The following is a 17,576-nucleotide window of genomic DNA, read 5'->3' as shown; positions in this document are numbered from 1 at the left end:
AAACACACGCAAACTCATAACAAGTCAGGTAGGCAATGCCACGCCCACTCCCTCCAGCTTGGGGGACGCCTAGCAAGGGTGGGGCAGTGGGGTTGCTGAGGAAAATCATCCAACAGAAGAATTAGATGGCATCATTCTCAAACTCTGCTAGAGAAATAAAACCTTCACAGTCTTCCTCCAGTCTGCAGAGAAATTTAGATGGATGGACTGACCCGGACTTAAGTTACTGCTGAGCTGTTGCTCACCTGGCGGGGGCAGCTCCTGTCGCCCCCACCCTGGGGAGCCCAAAGCCACACAGCTGAGGTCCATAGTGTGGTTCTGGCCCTGACCAGCCATGGGGCTGGGTGAGGTCTTTATGGCTGGGCCCGCTCTCCCTTCACATGTGAGATGGGCCCACCGGGTGATCGCAAGGATTGAGTGACGTAATGCACCCGAAGCACTTATTACTAGAAATTCCGTTACCTTGCTATTTGTCCCAGCACAGACCCTGAGGAGTCACATGGACCTGCTGGCGGAAGGCTCTTATGTCATCACCACCATGTCACCACTCACCCTCTTGAACTGCTCAAGCTGCTCCGTGAGCTCCTCCACCGCCTGCGTGTGCTTCTGCCGCATCTCCTGGACCTGGGCCTCGTGGGACCGCGTCTCCTCGTCCAGGGCCTTCTTTAGCACCGTCACCTCCTGCTCCCGCTTGGCCCTGCACAGGAGGAAGACGGTGGAGGTGAGCCAGGCTTTCCCCTCGCACAGCGCTGTCCAAGGAGTGAGAGGTCTCTGAGCTGAGGTCTCCATTGCCACCCTCCCTGGCTGCGTGACCGGGTGTGTCACCTCCCCTCTCTGAACCTGACATTTCCTCCACTGCAGAACGAGGAGGTTTCCTGCCCAGATCATCTCAGAGCTGGCAGAGAGATGCAAAATTATATTGTTCCCCAGATAGTCATATTAGCTCTTATTTATTATTTATGCCAGGCCCTGGCCTGAGTTCTTCATAAACATCCTCTCAGATAAGAGTGACCCCAAGTGGCAGGAACATTATCATTTCCATCTTCCAGCTGGAGAAAATATGGCAAAGGGAGGGTAAGCAGCTTGCCCGGGCCGACAGAGCCAGGATCTGAACCCAGTCTGATTTCCAGTCCAGGCTTTTAAAGACCTTGCTGGCCTTTCCTGTCCTTTTGGCCAGATGGGAAGACAGAATGTTTTGCTGGCTTCCAGATAAGAGATGAAACACAAAAGCCAAGGCGTGAGAAATCGCTCTCAATGTCTGACACAGAATACACTCAAAATTTGTTTGTTGAATGACTAAACAACCTAGTTTTACTAAAGTCAGCATTCATTATCTAGCACTATCAAATGTGTGTTTTGTTGTGACTTTTTGTTGTTTATAATAATAAAATATTATTTTATCTTCCATAAAACTTATACTTGGAAATTAAAGCTTAGAGATTTACTCAATTTACTTCCACACATATGAAAAGACAGGAAGGAAATAAATACATTCACCATGGGGGCAAAGGGGGATGGTTTTGGTGTCTACTTTCGTTTAGTTTTCAAGTTATCCTCTGACCGAGTGTGTCCTGCTTTGGGATCCAAAACAAGATGGTTAAAAAGGTCCACATTTAGGTCAAAACAAACTGTCGGAATCCTGAGTCAGGATCCAGTGGGGTTCCCCGGTGACCCTCCCTCTCCCCACCTGAGCTCCTGCTGGGCGGCCGTGCTGTCCAGCGTGTCCTCCAGCTCTGTCTTCAGTGCCTCCAGCTCCTCCCCCAAGTCCCGCTTCTGCTTCTCCGCCTTGTTTCTTGCTGCCCGTTCTGAGTCCAGGTCCTCTTGGAGGTCTGAGATGTGACCCTCCAGCTCCCGGATCTTCTTCAGGGCATTGTTCTTCTGAGCAATCTCATCATCCAGCCTGTCAGGCACAGATCACCAGAATCAGGGCCCTGGGGTCCCTGGCCCCCTGCTGGCTCGTACCGTGGCCAAAAATGCTTTTCTGGAACCAGCCACTCATTGCAGAGAACAAAACGTGTCCTGCCTGGTCCTAAGACACAGCCGACCTCTCCCTGCTGTGGGAGCTGCTGGGAGATTTACAAGCAGGGGCAGAGCAAGGCAAATGCCGGGTTAGTGAGCAGGCAGAGGTGGGGTCTCGAGCAGGCTCACACCCTAGAGCTAGGTTTTCAGTTGGTCACTGAGCGCCATCAGGCAGCATGGACTGGAAGAGAAGGAACTGGCAGGGGACCCATCAGGAAGCCACAGGGCTTGGGTCCCAGCTTAGCTGGGTGACAGTCCCGGGCTCCACCACTACCCCAGGCTCAGCCTCGTCCTCGGGACATGGAAGCAGCACAGCACTCCAGCCAGGAATCCGCAGAGACCAGAAAGAGCTTGGCACGCAGCGAGCAGGTGAGTGGGCATTGGTTGCTCTGTTGCAATAGCCCCAGGAGGCAGTTAGTGCGAGCCCAGCTACGAGCTGAGCTGGGACAGGCCAGGAAAGGGGAAGGGCATGTTTTCAAGGATGGCAGGACGTGAGGGCTGCAGCCTGCTGAGAGTGGGCAAAGCTAAGGAGGAGACTGGCATTCACAGAAAGAGGGAGCAGAGGAGAGGCTGGGGGCGGGGAGCTGACAGCCATGGTGTGGGCTGTGCGAGGTACGGTGGAATGGACCACATTGGCATGGGCGACTAGACACCTAGAACAGAAGTGTGGATGTGCAAGCACTGGGCACCCTAAAGGCAGACATGTAGGGAGAAGGGTGACACAAAGTGGGTGAGCTGGGAGGGAAGGGGAGAAAATCAAATACATGGTTCTGGGGTGCCAGCGGGTGCTACCGGCCTAGGGCCACCAGGACCAAGGTTGCCACTGCAGGTGGGCAGAGGCCCACAGGGCACGTGGACACACAGGCCATGCCGCCAGCCGCGCTACCTGGCTAGGGCCGCCTGCAGCTCCTCCTCCTTCTTGGCCAGCTGCATCTTGAGCTCGGCGATCTGCGCCTGCAGGTCAGCAATCTGCTCGTGGTAGTCACTGGCCTCTCCCTCCAGCTTCCGCTTCAGCTTTTCCAGCTCCTGCCGGCTCTTCTCCTCTTTCTTCAGCCGCACTGCAACAGAGCCAGGCCCTCAGGAGGGCATCCTCCAGAGACGCCCGCCTGGCACTTCCCGCGGGAAATACACACACACGCACATCTCCCCCGTAATCATCACAGTCACGCCACTGTCCGTCCAGTGTGTCTTGACGAGGGTGACTCGGGGAGCCTACCTCTCTTGAAATAATCTGCCATCTTCAAGTTCCCTTTCTGATTTTCCTGCTTTGAAAACATCCACCCGCAACCTCTCTGCAAGGATGGCCAATTTACCTTCCAGTTCTGAGATCATGGACTCGTGCTTGTTCTTCAGCTTGGTAAGATTCTTGGCCTTTTCTTCTTCTTCCGCAAGATTCGTCGTTAAGTCACTAATCCTCTCTTCAAGGAGTTTTCGTTCCTTTGGGGGAAAGAGAGAAATACTGTGTTTCTGTTCTCCAGGATCTGTGTTTTACTTTTAGTAATGTTCAGATAAATAGGTAAAAGAAAAACCCACATTTTAACCAAATACAAGCTGGAGTTTTAAATGATAAAGTGAAATTCCTTAACAGTAACTTCCAATAATCAAAAAAACCCCAATAATTTCTTCTTCTCATGTCATGTCACTCTGCCCCTCATGCTTCCATGTCTCAGTCAATGAGGTCTCCTCCTGCTTCCTACCACATTCTGGTTCATCCCTGCCCCAGAGCCTTTGCACAAACCAGGCCATCTGCCTGGGATGTTTACTTCCTTCTTCCTTTAGCGCTTATCACGCTTTAGATGTTCACCTAAATGTCACCTCCTCCAGGAAGCCTTCCTGGAATACCCTACCTTCACCCTGAGTGCTCTTCAGAACTCTGATCATGATGGGAATTAATGGTTGCCTATAAGACTGTCTATTTGCTGTCTCACTTGCATATAAGCTCTCCAAGGACAAGGTCCTCCTTTTCCAGGCCCTGTACCCACCAGAGGGCCTGCTGATCTTTAGCTCAAAGAACTAAAGGGAGCCCATCTTCAGTGGGGCTGGTTAGTGGTTACTAAGTAGGGTATCCTATTTGTCCAAGGGGGCACGGGGACTGTTCTAGTTTGGGTGTTACAAGCCCCACACCCCTGAGAGCCCTCAGTCTCAGGCAAGCCAGGACCCCTCTGAGTAACTAGAAATGGCCCATGGGAATATGGGAGAGGCCTCCAAATCTGGGCACATGGGCTGCCTTTACCAACTTGGCCCCACTGGTCGTGGTGTTTCTGAGACTTGCTCTGTGGCTGCCTGGGGCTGGGGGGACCACTCGGGACCCAGTCCACAGCATCCCACATCCAGACCACGGTCACGGGTGACCTTGTCACTGCTCGAGGCAACCTTGGCTTGGCCTTCAATACCTTGTTCTTGGCTTTCAAAAGTCAAGCATCTGGTGAGCTTGTCATTTTGACACAGATGCTCAGACCCACTCACTTTTGACAGTTTATTGTTCTGATCGTCCATAACCAGCATCTCATCCTCCAGTTTCTTGATCTTGGCCTCTGCCGTGACCTTCTCAAGTTGTAGCTTCTGCCTTGCAGCCTCCTCCTCCTCCAGCTGTTCTTCTAGGTCCTTTGTGGGAGAGGGAAGAGAATCACCATCTTGTTTAAAACAAAGTCACTTTCATGGAGCTCTGGGGACTAGCTGAAGTGGGGGTGGGGCCAGCGGCCCCCCCACGCTCTGTGTGTCCTCTTAATGGAAATGAAGCCTCAGTCTCCTCATCTGTAAAATGGGGACAGTTGATATCTTGGTGGGTTTTGAATGTGCTCACAAATTATTTGATACTCTTCCTCACAAGAGGTGGAGCTTAATTCTTCCCCAGGAGGAGGGGTCTGGAATTAGTGACTTGATGTAACAAATAAAAATAAGAGGAAGTGATGGGTGTAACATCAGAGCTTGGACTATAAAAGGCCTGTGGCTTCCTCCCCCATTCTCTCCCTTGACTCACTTCCCCTGGAGTAGTCAGCACCACATGGAAATGAGCTGAGTGAGGTTTCCTGCCTGCAGCCAGGTGAGCAGGCCCTGTGGGTCCTCCACCCCCAGTCGAGCCTTTAGACGACCACAATCCCCTCACCCCTGCCTGACATCCTGACGTCAACCTCCTGAGACCTTGAGCCAGACCACCCCCCAACCAAGCCACTCAAAGTTCCTCATGGTGTGACATAAATGGTTATTATTTCCAGCTTCTAAGCTGGGGGCTGTTTTGTTCTGCAGCAATAACTGACTCATACAGGTACCTACAGAGGTGTTGCTCTTAGGAGAAGAGGTGAGAGCTCACAACAGGCAGGGCAGAGCAGGCTCTGGAATCCCAGCTGTAGTGATGGGACCTTGGGCAGAAAGCTGTCCTCTCTAGGTCTAAGTCTATTTATTCAGTGAGGATCATATCATCAAAGGCATCTCCCAGGCCTGAAGGGAGGTGAAGTGCCCTGGTAGCCACCAAGTGCAGTCTCAGTGCTACAGGCCTTACCAACATCTGCTGGGCCATCTTCTTCCTTTCAGCCTGCAGTTGCTGGCCCCGATCTTCTTCCTCCTCCAGGCGGGCCTCCATCTCATGCAGGATCTCCTCCAGCTCCTGCTTCTTGGCTGCCAGCCGGACCCTCATCTCCTCAGCCTCTGCGTATAGCTCTGTCTCTGCCTGCAGCTGCTCCTGCAGCTGGTTCTTCTCCTCAGACAGCTACATGCAGGGGTGGGGAGGTGGCCAGTGAGGCACACGGGGCCATAGAGCCCACCCTCCCTTGCTGCCTGGTCACGCTCCTGGCTGGGTACCTGCGTGTGCTTCTGTTCTAGCTCCTTGAGCTCCGTTTCTGCCTTCTGCTGCCTCTCCTTGATCTTCTGCAGCTCATCCTCCTTGGCTTGCATCTCCTCCTCCTGCCGTGTCACCTGCAGCAGGGGCTTCACCTGCAAACACACCATTAGCCTGTCACTTGTTTTCATAGCACAAGGGATCCACTCAAGATAAATGAAATCAGTGGTTTTCAGTCGGAGACAATTGGACCCAAAGCCACACCCCCCAAGGGGACATTTGGTGATTCTGGAGACCATCACTGCCCTCACACTGGGGGGTGAGGGATGCCACCAGCATCTAGTGACCAGGGATGCCATTGAACATTCTAGAATGCACAGGAAAGCCCCCACAACATGGAATTATCCATCCCAGAATACCAATAGCGCAAAGGTTGAGAAACCCTAAACTAGGGCAACAGAAAAAGCTGCAAAGTGTCTCCCCACCCCTTCCTAGAGATTGTGCTGGAAAATGGATGTTTCCTTCCAAGGAGCAAATGTGGGGCGTCCTCTACATCCAGGATCATCATTAGCAGTTTTGTCCAGTCTTTTTTTTTTTTTTTTGCTGATCAACTCATTTTTTATTTTTTCTTCCAGTCTTTTTCCCTAAACATTTAAAATATATACTCAAGCTCACGCTGCCCAGTTTGACATGTGACTTCTAGTATTTAAAACTGGAAAATAATGATGCTCTTACATCATTTCTACAACTTTATTTTTCCTTTTTATGTGTGTGTGTTTCTTTCTTTTTATATTACAACTTTATTTTTAGGTTGCCACCATTCTCAGTAGTTGGAAAATACTCTGTAGATGAATGAGCCCTCACTGATGAATGACCTGCCAGCAGTGGGCAGTGGAATTTTGCCATTGTAAATAAGGCCCCAATTTTTTTTTTAATTTCAGAGGGCTTTGTAGACGTTTTTTCAGGGGTGTGGTCAGTGGGGATGCCCATTGCCAAAAGCACCGGCCTTCTCCCCCTTCCCAGGCTGGCTCGTGACTCTTGCGTCTGATGCCCGTTGTGCAGACCCTGTCTTTTCCTCTCATGCGCCTCACGCATTCGCTCCTGTGACTCTTGCCTGCACCCCCACTCAACATCCACGACACCAGAGCCCGCAGCTTGCTCATGGCTGGTCCCCCGTGCTCACACCTGCTCAGTAGTTGGGTCCTGTCTCTTTACACACTCAGGGCGCCTAAGGGAAGCGTGTCGTCGACCGGCCCGTCACAGCTGGCAATGCTGCCTCATTTTCCTTATTTCAGACGACTTTCTTAGGGCAGGTTTTAGGTATAGCCAGAGAAACAAACCCTCTATCTACACAACCACCTGGCAGGATCTCCAAAAAATGGTGCTGGGTAAAAAAAACCAAGGCCGGGAGGTGACGTATGGCCTAACTCCATGGATACATCACTCCCAAAGTGACACGGTTCTAGAAAAGGAGAGGTGAGTGGTTGCCGGGGCTGTGGAGGGCGGGCGTGGCTATGAAAGGGTCACACGGGTGATGCTGGTGGTAAATGGAATGTTCCAGAGCTGTGTTAAGGTCACAGCTGGAATCCACAGGCTAAGGATGGGGGAGCTTGACCTCCAGGCCTCTCGTATGCCCGCCAACAAGCATCTCCAGTCCCATCTCCGGGGCTGCTGGAGTGGGGAGGCGGGACGGGCCTGGGCCACGGATGAGCCCAGGGCGCTCACCTTGGTGAACAGCCGCCACCACTGCCAGTTGCGCAGCTTCAGGTAGGCGGCGCAGTTTCTCTGGATCACCTTCATGGCTGTCAGCTGCTGCTGCCTCTTGGCAAAGGCCCTGGGGAAAGAGAAGGGGGTTACCCCACAAGCCTCCCCATCAGCCTCATCACAGCCTCCTGCCCTGTAGGATCCTGAAAGCCAGACTTCTGCCTGTTCTTTCCAGCTCAACCCCTCAGGAAGCTCCAAGCATCAGCCCCAGTATCTCACCTGGGCACACCGAAGACCCTGGGCTCACAAAATGCCCTGGGCTTGGGGCTGCGGGTTGAACGATATCTAGGAGCTCAATCTGTAGGACACCGATCCTAGGTGGGCCCTGCACACACCCAGCTGTGCCACATCTGCACCAAAGCAGAGAGTCTGACAAACCCGTTCTTCCCTGGGGGCAGATGAGGAAACTCAAACTGTCACTAAACAAGCACGCCTCCTCCCTAAAGGCTAGTGAGTGTGCTCAGCTGCCATCTTGGGCATGGTGAACAGCATAGCCTCAGCCAGTCTAGAGGTGGGAGGGTGGCATCAGAGAAGTTAGGAAACTTAAGTTAGGCCAGTTGCTGGACCAAAAGCCTCCCACCTGGCAGTGACTCAGTGTGGCGCAATCAAGCCTTGCAGACAAGAGAGTGGTCCTATCTCATGATAAACACATTCACCTGACAGAGAGCAAGTGTTGACCTTTAAAAATGTGCCTTCCGGGCCTCCCCGGTGGTGCAGCGGTTGAGCGCTGGGTTGCAAAGCTACCCGCAGCCTTTGCAGCACCAGTTTGATCCCCGGCTGCTCCCCGGCCACCGGAGGAGGGTCCCCCATGGCACGCAGACCTCTCCTGCCGCCCGCTGCTCCCCTCAGCAGTGTACTTCGTCACTCTGCCTGTTCTACTCTCTGCTCTGGTGAATTCTCTCACCCTCCCGTGCCTCTGACTGTACCCAGTGTTTGTATAAATAAATAATCTTTAAAAAAAAAAAAGTGACTTCCCCCCTTTCCCCGAATGGTTGAGAATCCATATATAATCTTTGATTCCCCCAAAGCTTAACAACAGTCTTCCCTTGGTATCTGGGGGTTGGTTTTAGGACCAACCACCACCATCCCTCCGCCCTGCTGCAGATAACAAAATCCATAGATGTCCAAGCCCTTCTAGCCAGCCCTGCAGTCTGTGGGTTCTGCATCCACAGATTCAACCAAGGTTGGTTTTATACATGAATGCAGAACCCAAGAATAGTCAACAGTCTGCAGAAAGGTGAGTGCAAACAGGTCAAGGTCAACCGGTGGTGTTCACAGATGAACTGTATCCACACAAGTCCCCACTGTCCTCTTTCGGGATGTGGTTTTCATTGAGAAACCTGACCCCCTGCCCAGCCCGAAGTTTCCCAGGGCATCAGATCCTCCAACACCCTAGCTTTTGAATCCTATTTGAACATGAGGATATAGTCACAGTCAAATACTCTTTCCTCAGATGCTTTCTTTTAGTCTAACTTCCGAAATGATAACCAGACCCTGCTCTCATCCCCTTCCGTGCAGCGCTGTGCTGGCTCCTCATGAGCAAGCCTCACAACCAGGTATGGTCATGCTCATCTTCCACCGGAGAGGCTGGAGGCTCAGAGAGGTACAGTGACTTGCCCAAGGCTCATCAGCAAGTAAGTGGGAGAGCCAGGAGGAGAACCCAGGTCTAAAGCTTTAGGGCCTGCAGTCTTCACCTCTTTCCTGGCCCTAGGTAACCGCAGTTATCTGAAGTGGTAGCATTTCTGCCCCTGCAAGAAAAGCTGCCATCTAGTCAGCATCGCATCTCAGAGTAGCTGGCCTCTTAGCCTCGGGGAGTCAGGACACATGGCCAGAAAGCCCCCCAAGAGTTTGCATTTCTAGTCTGTGCTTGTGGGGAAGCAAGAATGTGGGTCTTTACTTTCTGGCCAGGTAGCCACGACACATGGCCTGGAAAGCCATGATGACATCAGTGATTTTCAAGTCTCGCTCCTCTTCCAGGTGGGCCAGGACCCCGGTTCGGAAGAAGATTTTGCTCTGCCCAATCCTGTACAAGTTGGGGTCAAGCTCGAGGGCTTTGATCTGCAGAAGGAAGGAAGATGAGAGTCCCTGTTTTCCGCTGTGCCACTTGGCTGGGGAGGGTCGAGGGGTGGTGTGTTTCAGTTGGGCCCCAGCTGCAGCAGCTCCTGGCAGAAGGCCCAGAGGCTGGGGGGGCTGCAGCTTGATGTCTCGGGAGGGGTTGGGCTCACCATGAGAATGCAGGCTTGCTTCCCATCCATGAAGCCTTTGGGGATGGCATTCGCGGCCAGGATCTCATAGCTGGAGACACAGGCAAGGAAGGAGTAACCCACTGAGCACCTCTCCAGCTTCTGTCCTCCACCCAGCCTTGCTCACCCACTGCCCCACCTGTAACTGCCCCCACCAGGCTCACCGTTGGCGGAACTCCTGGAAGACGATCCTGTTGGGGAAGCCCTGACGGCAGATGCGGATGCCTTCTAACACCCCGTTGCACCGCAGCTGCTCCAGCACCAGGAAGGCATCGAGCTTGCCGGACTGCAAAGGTAGAATGGGCAGCAGACCATGGGGACCGGGACATGGAAGCAGCGAGCCCTGACTCTCAGGCCTGGGTGACCCACCTCGCCAGGCCACTGAGGATTAACAGAGAGGCACCAAGTAAGGTTTCAGGTGCCAGCTCTCCTCTACTTGGTGGCACTAGCATCACCTGGCTTGAAACTGGGGCTTCTGCCTTATCACCTCCCTCTCTCTCACTTTCTGTCCATCACCAGCCTCTATTTCTGAGGCTCCCAACCCACGACTTCTCTCCACTGCCATCACCACTGCCATGCACTCACCATTGCCTTCTGCCCAGAGAGCTACCAGCCTCCCACTGGGTCATCCCACCCCTGTCCTGGCACTCCCCCCATTGGTTTCTAAAATAATAAATCTGATTGTGACCTACCCCTGCTTTTTAAAGCAATGGATCCTCTAGAAAAACAGACAAGTTCTGGTCCACCCACAAGGAGCACCATGATCTAACCCCTAGCTCACACCATCACATGTCAACATGAAGCAAACAGCCTCTTTTTTTCTTACCTGGATCCAACATTTCCCATTGGCACACTCTGGTCGGTCCTTCTGCCTTGAATGCCCTCCCCACCCTACCTTCTGCTTCACCAAACTGATGGCTACTTATTCCTTTTTCTTTGTCTTGTTTTGATGCCTACTTAATGTTTCTAACAAGACTTCTCTGAGTCCTCAGGCTGGAGTGGAAGGTCGAGCTCTTCAGCGTTCCCATAATTTACCATATTACAACCTGGTTACTAGCTTGAGTGTCTACAGGAGCCTTTCCACTGGCTCTCTCACAAGTCCAGCGCTGCTGACATCTCAGGCTGGGTGATTCCCTGCTGTCCTGGCCACTGTGGGGTGGTTAGCACCTCCCTGCTCTCCATGCACTGGGTGCCAGCAGCAGACCCTCCAAAAACATCTCAATATGTAGCCAAAGCTACCTTGGAGGTCACAATGGCTGAGCACCTCTGCACTAGTTTGTGAGAAACCTGCAGGCAAGGACTACAATTTATTCAGATTTGTAGCCCCAGCATCTGGCCCAGCAGAGCTCAGTAAATACTGACTGGACTTAGGAACAGAGTAACTTGATACCTTGGGCAGCAACTCCCTCCCTCCCTTGCCTTCTTGTGCCTCCAGGGTGGGGAACAGGCACCACGTTCAGACAACCCTCCTTCCAGGTCAGACTGAGTCCTCGGGGTGGGTGGGGGATCAAGCTTTCCTCCTGCCCCTCTGCCCTGGTCTGCCTTCCCCTCCCCAGCAGCCCCCTTAAGCTCTATCCAGAGGGGACACTGATGACCCAAGCTGCTGGGCAGGCCCTCACCCTCTTCTCGTGGTTGGGGATGATGCAGCGCACGAAGTTGGGCGTGGTGTTGCGCAGCGTGGTCATCAGCTTCCCCAGCTGCTCCTTGTACAGCTGGCCCACCGTGCGGAACATGCCCTTCTTGGTCTTGGAGGCGCTGGGCAGCGAGCTCTCTGTCATCTTGGCCATCTGGTCCAGCCCCACGATGCGGTCCACTGGGGGCACATGCAAAGCAGGCTCAGCCTCTGCCCACACCCCCACAATAGGCAAGAGGGCCAGGGTGGTGTCATGGGTCCCCAGTATCACTTGGGTAGGCACTGTCCCCCCTTCTTTTTCTCTGCCAGGCAATGACATCCCTCCAGGTAAGGATCAGTGGTGGGGCCACTTTCCAGTGTTATCTATTTGGGACATGCCCAAGCTCCTGAGTGACAAAAAGGACCAACTCTCTCTGGGGGGTCGCAGAGACTGGGCAGTACATTCTATTCTTGCCACTGCCTTGACCCAGCACCATTTTGTGCCTCAATTTCTCCTTCTACAAAATGGGCATAATAATAGCTTCTGCCTCCAAGGGCAAGAATAAGCAAATAAGTCTTGTTAAGTGAAGTGCTTACCTCCCTGCCTGTCTTCAGCCCTTCACTGGCCAACAAATATTGTTGAGAAGCTGGCAGAGTAAGACAGAGGTAAGGCTTTGGACTCTAGATGTAGAGGGTGGGTAAGAGGGGGAGCTCTAATTCACCATGCCTTGCTGCTACTCCCTGTCAATACCTGAGCCCTGACTCAGGAGCATCTCCCTGGGGACCAGATGGAGGTGGAGGGACCTGGAGGTCACCCCTCCAGAAGCGGCTGAATGTGTCACTAAGATATCGCCAGCACCTGCGAGCACTGTCCTCTGGGTGACACCCACAGCCAGCCCCCCCACCCTGGAGCAGACGTGGGAATCAGCAGCAGCCGGAAGGAGGTGGAAGACTCTGGGTGCTCAGTCCCGTGGCTGGGGGGTGCTTACCGTCCTTCCACAGGTCAGCCACAAACTTATCCGAGGAGGCGTTGAGGAGGGACGTCACGTTGTCGTTCAGCGGGTCCATGTTCTTGGTCAGCCAGGCACTGGCATTGTAGTCCACCTGCCAAGGGCCACCCCATCAGTCAGACACTTCTGCTCCACTCACTGGCAAGGGCAGGGCCCGAGTCCTCCCGTTTCCCTCCAGATCGTCTGAGCTCGCAGAGGAAATTACGTAGTGGTCGCCATGATGGGGACCCACAGACACCACCAGAGAGGAAGGATCGGGTTGTGAAGGGCACTGCACACAGTATGGCATCAGCAGCCATTGCTGGGGAGCCCCGACTCTGTTCCCTGCCTGGTCACCACAGTCAGGATAAGTTAGAGAGGCTAATGCAGGCAAGGCTTTGCCCTACACAGATGCTTCTGCACATCACAGACAGGACAAGCTGGGGGTACAGCAGGTGGGTTCTGCCATTCCCGAGTTGCTCCTACTCTGAGCATCCCGCCCACGTCCCCCAAGACAGAGGGGGCCCTGGGGATGGCGGCTGGTACCTTCCCGGCATAGTGGATAATAGAGAACTCGGTTTTGTCCTTGAGCTGCTTGGGCTTCTGAAATTTGGGGTGGTTGCCTTGCTCCGAGCACAGCTTCTCCACGAAAGACTTGTCCGTGGCTTTGGGGAACCAGCACTCCTCGTCCAGCAGGGCCAGCACACCTGGGGGGTTGTTCTGTGGGAGACAAGTGGGGCCTGGTCACAGCCGGGGGCACCCGAGTCTGAAGCTGGCCGGGAGAAGCTGGCCACACAAACACATGCAGAGGCAGCCCTCGCCCTAGTACTGTGCCTGCCTGCATAGAAAGATGGGTTCATACCCTCCGCTCTCCCTGCAGAACTAGCCTTCAGTTACCCGAAGTCCAGGGGCCCGGCCTTGGGAATGCAGGGCGGGCATCCACAGACCGTATCTTGGCTGCTGCCCCCTAGTGGGCAACACACAACATCACAAAGATGTCACGTTAGGAAAGGAATTCCTCGTTTTACGTTTAAATTCAACTCAGGGTTCCTCTTAGGAAAGTGCTTCCCTGTGGCTGAGACAGTGTAAACCAAGCTGTCAGGAGCACTGCCAAATGTGCGCTTGCTCTGTCAGAATGGTCTTCCCTTTTTTGGCTTGAATGAGAGAAGTGTTTCTTGATTGCTCCTCCCGAAATCATTCTCCACAGGGGCCTTTTCCAGAATTTTAGTTGCTTTGTCTGTCTAGTTTCATTGCCTGCTCCTCCAGGCGGGGACTATGTCCGTCTTGCTCACGGTTGCAACCCTAGCCCCTAAGAGGGCCCAGCACACAGTAGGAACTCACTCAAAAGTGATTGCTTGTGCACCTACTGTGTGTGTGGTTCTAGGAGTTTGGGATCCATCAGTGAGCATAACAAGGATTCCCACCTTTGGGAATGAATGGTTGAGAGAGAAGGAAAGGGAAGGAATGAAGAAGAAAGGAGAAGGAGGAGGGAGGGAACAGAGAAAGGAGGGCGTGCCGGGTCCACCTGGCGGCTGCGGAGGCCACGCACGCACACGAGTGAGACGTGGACTCTCACCGGCCGCTCGATGAGCTCGATGCAGGGCTGCAGGTCCAGCCCGAAGTCAATGAAGTTCCACTCGATGCCCTCGCGCTGGTACTCCTCCTGCTCCAGGATGAACATGGTGTGGTTGAAGAGCTGCTGCAGCTTCTCATTGGTGTAGTTGATGCACAGCTGCTCGAAGGAGTTCACCTGCGCACAGGAAGGGCGGCCAGTAAGAGCGCGGTCAGGGCCCAGAGAAGGAGCTCTTTGGCCTGATGCCTTTTTTTCCAGCCTGTTCTTCCATCTCAGCACCCACAGAGGACAGAGGCTCCAACAAGGGCCCCCCCCCAGAGTCCACAGGGTCAGCCATTCTCATGCTCAGCCATTCTCATGCCGCATGGCCAAAAATACATTTTTAAAGGTTACTAATCTCCTTCACCTGCACAATGGTTTAGAGAGAGAATTGTCACATAAGGTAATTGAGCATCTCCATTTGACAGATGTGGAAACTGAGGCTCAGAATGGGAGTAATTCCACAGGAGATGTTTTGGAACGCCTGCCCATCGCAACACCTGCCCTGCCACTGAGAACTGCCCTCTGACTCTTGGGGCAGGAGCCAGGGGCCATGTCTATGCTTCATGAAGTACTGAAGGCCCTGAGAGCAGGGCTGGGTTTGAGGCGAGCACACAGCCCAGCTCAGGTGAGTGAAGGCCCATGGGATGCGACTCCAGGAGTTTGGTTGGAACTGATGAAAACAGCTAGACCTAGTTGGAACTTCCAGGGTTGCTGAGAAGCAATCTAGGGCTGCGGCCATCTTGCCACTATGAGGGGGTGAACCCACTTGAGAGAGAAGCCATTGTGGAGGAAGGTTGAGGACAGAGAGGGCAGATCAGATCCCGCCTGTTGGATCCACCTGTACCCCTGGTGTCTCAGTTCCACAAGCCAAGACATTCGCTATTACACCCTTTGGGATCTAACCTTAACTAGATGGCCCCTACCCCTAGTAGCCATCTGCTTGCCTTTCTCCCAAATAAAGATTTCTCCGAAGGGAGGCTTGACTCCAGAGAACCAAAACCAGGGCTGTTGTGATCTGCCAGGCTGTACCTCAAAGATCTCAAATCCAGCAATGTCCAGGATCCCCAGGAATGAAGCTCCTTGCCGGTGGGTCTTATCCAGGGCTTTGTTCACACGGCCAAGAATCCATCGGAAAAGGCGCTCGTAAGTGGCCTTGGCCAGAGCCTCTATGGCGAAGTCGGCCTGCAGTGGGCGCAAGGGGGTGCGGTTATTTCCAAGGGCTATGTTTTAGCAGGAGACTGGCCGTTGGTTCAGATTTTTATTTTCTCCCTTACCTACAGTCAGTCTTTTAAAAATAAACCAAAAAGGAAAGTTGTATCATATCTACAACCAGTAGAAAAGTAGCAGTAGGGATAAGTGGTCAGACCTAAGGGAATGCCCATTTGTGATAAATGAACACTTTCTGGAGGGTCTTGGAACAGATTGGAGCCTGTTCCATCCCAGGGATCATCTGGAGGTGGTCAGTCCTGCTTCTAGAAAGCACATACTATCACTTGCAAAGAAAAATCTCTTTGTTCCCCTGTATTTACAACTGAGAGAGCAGGCTAAGGTGATGGATGAGGGGCTTTGGTGTTCTCATCCAGTGTTTCATCTTCAAAACCTCACCTGGGACTTTGAATATTCTAGTATTGGGTAGATGATGGATAAAGATATGGATAGCTGGCTGGCTGGCTGGCTGGAGGAATGGATGGATGGATAAAAGATGGATGAGTAGATGGATAAATAGGTGAATGGATGAATATATGAATGGGCGGGTGGATGCATAGATGCATGGGTGAATGGATGGATGGAGAGATGAAGGTGCACAGATGAATTGATGGATGGGTGGACAGATGGATGATCTGATGGATGGACAGAGGAATACAGCAAGAAGGATGCATGCATGAATGGACAGATGGATGAATGGGTGGATAGATGAAGATGAACAGAAGATTCTGCAGGAAAAGGCAGAGTAACGGGAAGCACATCGTTACCTGTTCCTTTGTCTGAGCTTTCTGTACCACATCCCGCCCGACTTTGATACGTGGGGTTAGAATGGCTCTGGTGAAATCCGTCACATTAATTCCCGCAAGGTGGCAGACTTTCTGAGCGGCTGGATGGAGAAAAAAGGCATATTAAGTGTATCACGAAAGAGAAGTCTTGGGGAGGAAGCCCCCTGACATGAGAAATTTGTAGTCTGCAGATTGGTTTTGCTTGAGGAGACAGAGCACAATGGCTATGGACACAGCGGGATAGAGTCCTGAGAACTGGGGCATTAGTGACCTCACCCCTAAAGTTTTGCTAAGAGGCGCTGGCAGGAGTGGGATGGAAGGATGAGCCAACTGGGGGTTTAGGGTCAGAGAGTTTTCTGTTCAAATCCTTGCCCCCTAGCTGATGCCTTCAATGTGCTTTTGGAAAACCTATTCAACTTCCTGGATTCTTGCTTTTCTCAGCTTGTAAGACAAGTTCAGCTACTTGGAACCTGTGCGGTTGTCGATGGGGTTAAATAAGGTCAGGAACATAGAGTCTGCCGGGTATTAACCATTCCATAATCATTTGTTTCACTCTGCCAAGAGGTTTTTGCAGCACCATTTGTAGTGGCAAAATAATGGGAAAAAATGTCCACTATTATGGGAGCAAATCGATATAGAATAGTATTTTTGTCAAGTGAAATCCCAAATAGCAGTTAAAGGAATGAGGTCGCAAGTTAAACTTGAATTTCAGATAAAGAAAGAACAACTTTTTAGTATAAGGATGTCCCGTATATTGCATTGGACATACTTGCCCTAAAAAGTGTTCGCTGTTGATCTGAAATGCTAATTTACTGGGCACCGTGTAGTTGACCTAGTGTCTCCATCTACCGGGGAACTTGAGATCTGTTTCCCAGCAAGCCAGGAGGTGCCGTAAGAAATGGAGATTTTTCTGTCCTGCCCCCACTGTATCCCAGCCCAGGCACTCAGTATGTGCTCAAAAAATATTAAACAAGAAGGGGGGCGGCGGGATTTAGGAAAGATGCCCCCAAAGGATCCTGTCTGGTCAAAAATAATTCGTTCTCCTCCCTCCACCCCACCTGATTCAAGTACTTCCCAGCACAGGATCCACAGCAGTGAAAAGTTTGTAAGAGGAGGGAAGTCTGATAATAACCCAGCTTAGCGCTTGCTAATTATTGCCAGACTCGCTCATCCAGAAAAATAACCCAATACCTATAGTGACCCTCCCTCCCATCACCCCAAGTCATCACTGCCAGGGGGAAGGGGGTGGGTACCTGTGTTATCTGGCATGGACGCCTGGTCTGTGTTTCTTTCCTTCTTGAAGACAATGTTTCCAAGCTGCAGGACGGACGACACCACCTTCAGTATAGCTGAGGTGAGGAGAAGGGCAGATTGAGTCAAAGCCAAGGTCTCTGGAGGTCTGGAGTATGGGAGTCATGGGGGTTCCCAGCCAGCCTTTCCCTTAAAGAGACTCAGTCCTGAGCTTTACAGAGAAAGTCATGCTACCCTAATTCTCTGCTAATGGGAGAAAGCCCGACCTGGCAGTGGGGGAAACAATATTTTCAGATGGTTGCTAACACTCTTGGACT

General features: G+C 52.5%; 1 protein-coding gene across 1 annotated transcript in view; it reads right to left on the bottom strand.

Annotated features, from left to right (window-relative positions):
• Positions 1 to 17,576, bottom strand: part of MYH11 (myosin heavy chain 11) — a gene marked incomplete at both ends in the record, with an annotated part of 76,105 nt that overhangs the window by 15,558 nt on the left and 42,971 nt on the right. The window contains 18 exons of the mRNA XM_084251181.1: positions 553 to 697; positions 1,688 to 1,900; positions 2,906 to 3,077; positions 3,333 to 3,456; positions 4,486 to 4,623; positions 5,519 to 5,725; positions 5,818 to 5,949; positions 7,520 to 7,628; positions 9,456 to 9,616; positions 9,784 to 9,853; positions 9,966 to 10,087; positions 11,421 to 11,614; positions 12,403 to 12,517; positions 12,949 to 13,122; positions 13,979 to 14,152; positions 15,047 to 15,199; positions 15,991 to 16,109; positions 17,262 to 17,357. Of these exons, the coding sequence (XP_084107307.1) occupies positions 553 to 697; positions 1,688 to 1,900; positions 2,906 to 3,077; positions 3,333 to 3,456; positions 4,486 to 4,623; positions 5,519 to 5,725; positions 5,818 to 5,949; positions 7,520 to 7,628; positions 9,456 to 9,616; positions 9,784 to 9,853; positions 9,966 to 10,087; positions 11,421 to 11,614; positions 12,403 to 12,517; positions 12,949 to 13,122; positions 13,979 to 14,152; positions 15,047 to 15,199; positions 15,991 to 16,109; positions 17,262 to 17,357 (2,618 nt within the window). The remainder of the gene's footprint in view (positions 1 to 552; positions 698 to 1,687; positions 1,901 to 2,905; positions 3,078 to 3,332; positions 3,457 to 4,485; positions 4,624 to 5,518; positions 5,726 to 5,817; positions 5,950 to 7,519; positions 7,629 to 9,455; positions 9,617 to 9,783; positions 9,854 to 9,965; positions 10,088 to 11,420; positions 11,615 to 12,402; positions 12,518 to 12,948; positions 13,123 to 13,978; positions 14,153 to 15,046; positions 15,200 to 15,990; positions 16,110 to 17,261; positions 17,358 to 17,576) is intronic.

This window comes from Talpa europaea, assembly GCF_964194135.1.
Source record: "Talpa europaea genome assembly, chromosome: 12".
In the NCBI taxonomy this organism is placed as follows: Eukaryota; Metazoa; Chordata; class Mammalia; order Eulipotyphla; family Talpidae; genus Talpa; species Talpa europaea.
This window is presented reverse-complemented; position numbering and strand designations above follow the sequence as displayed.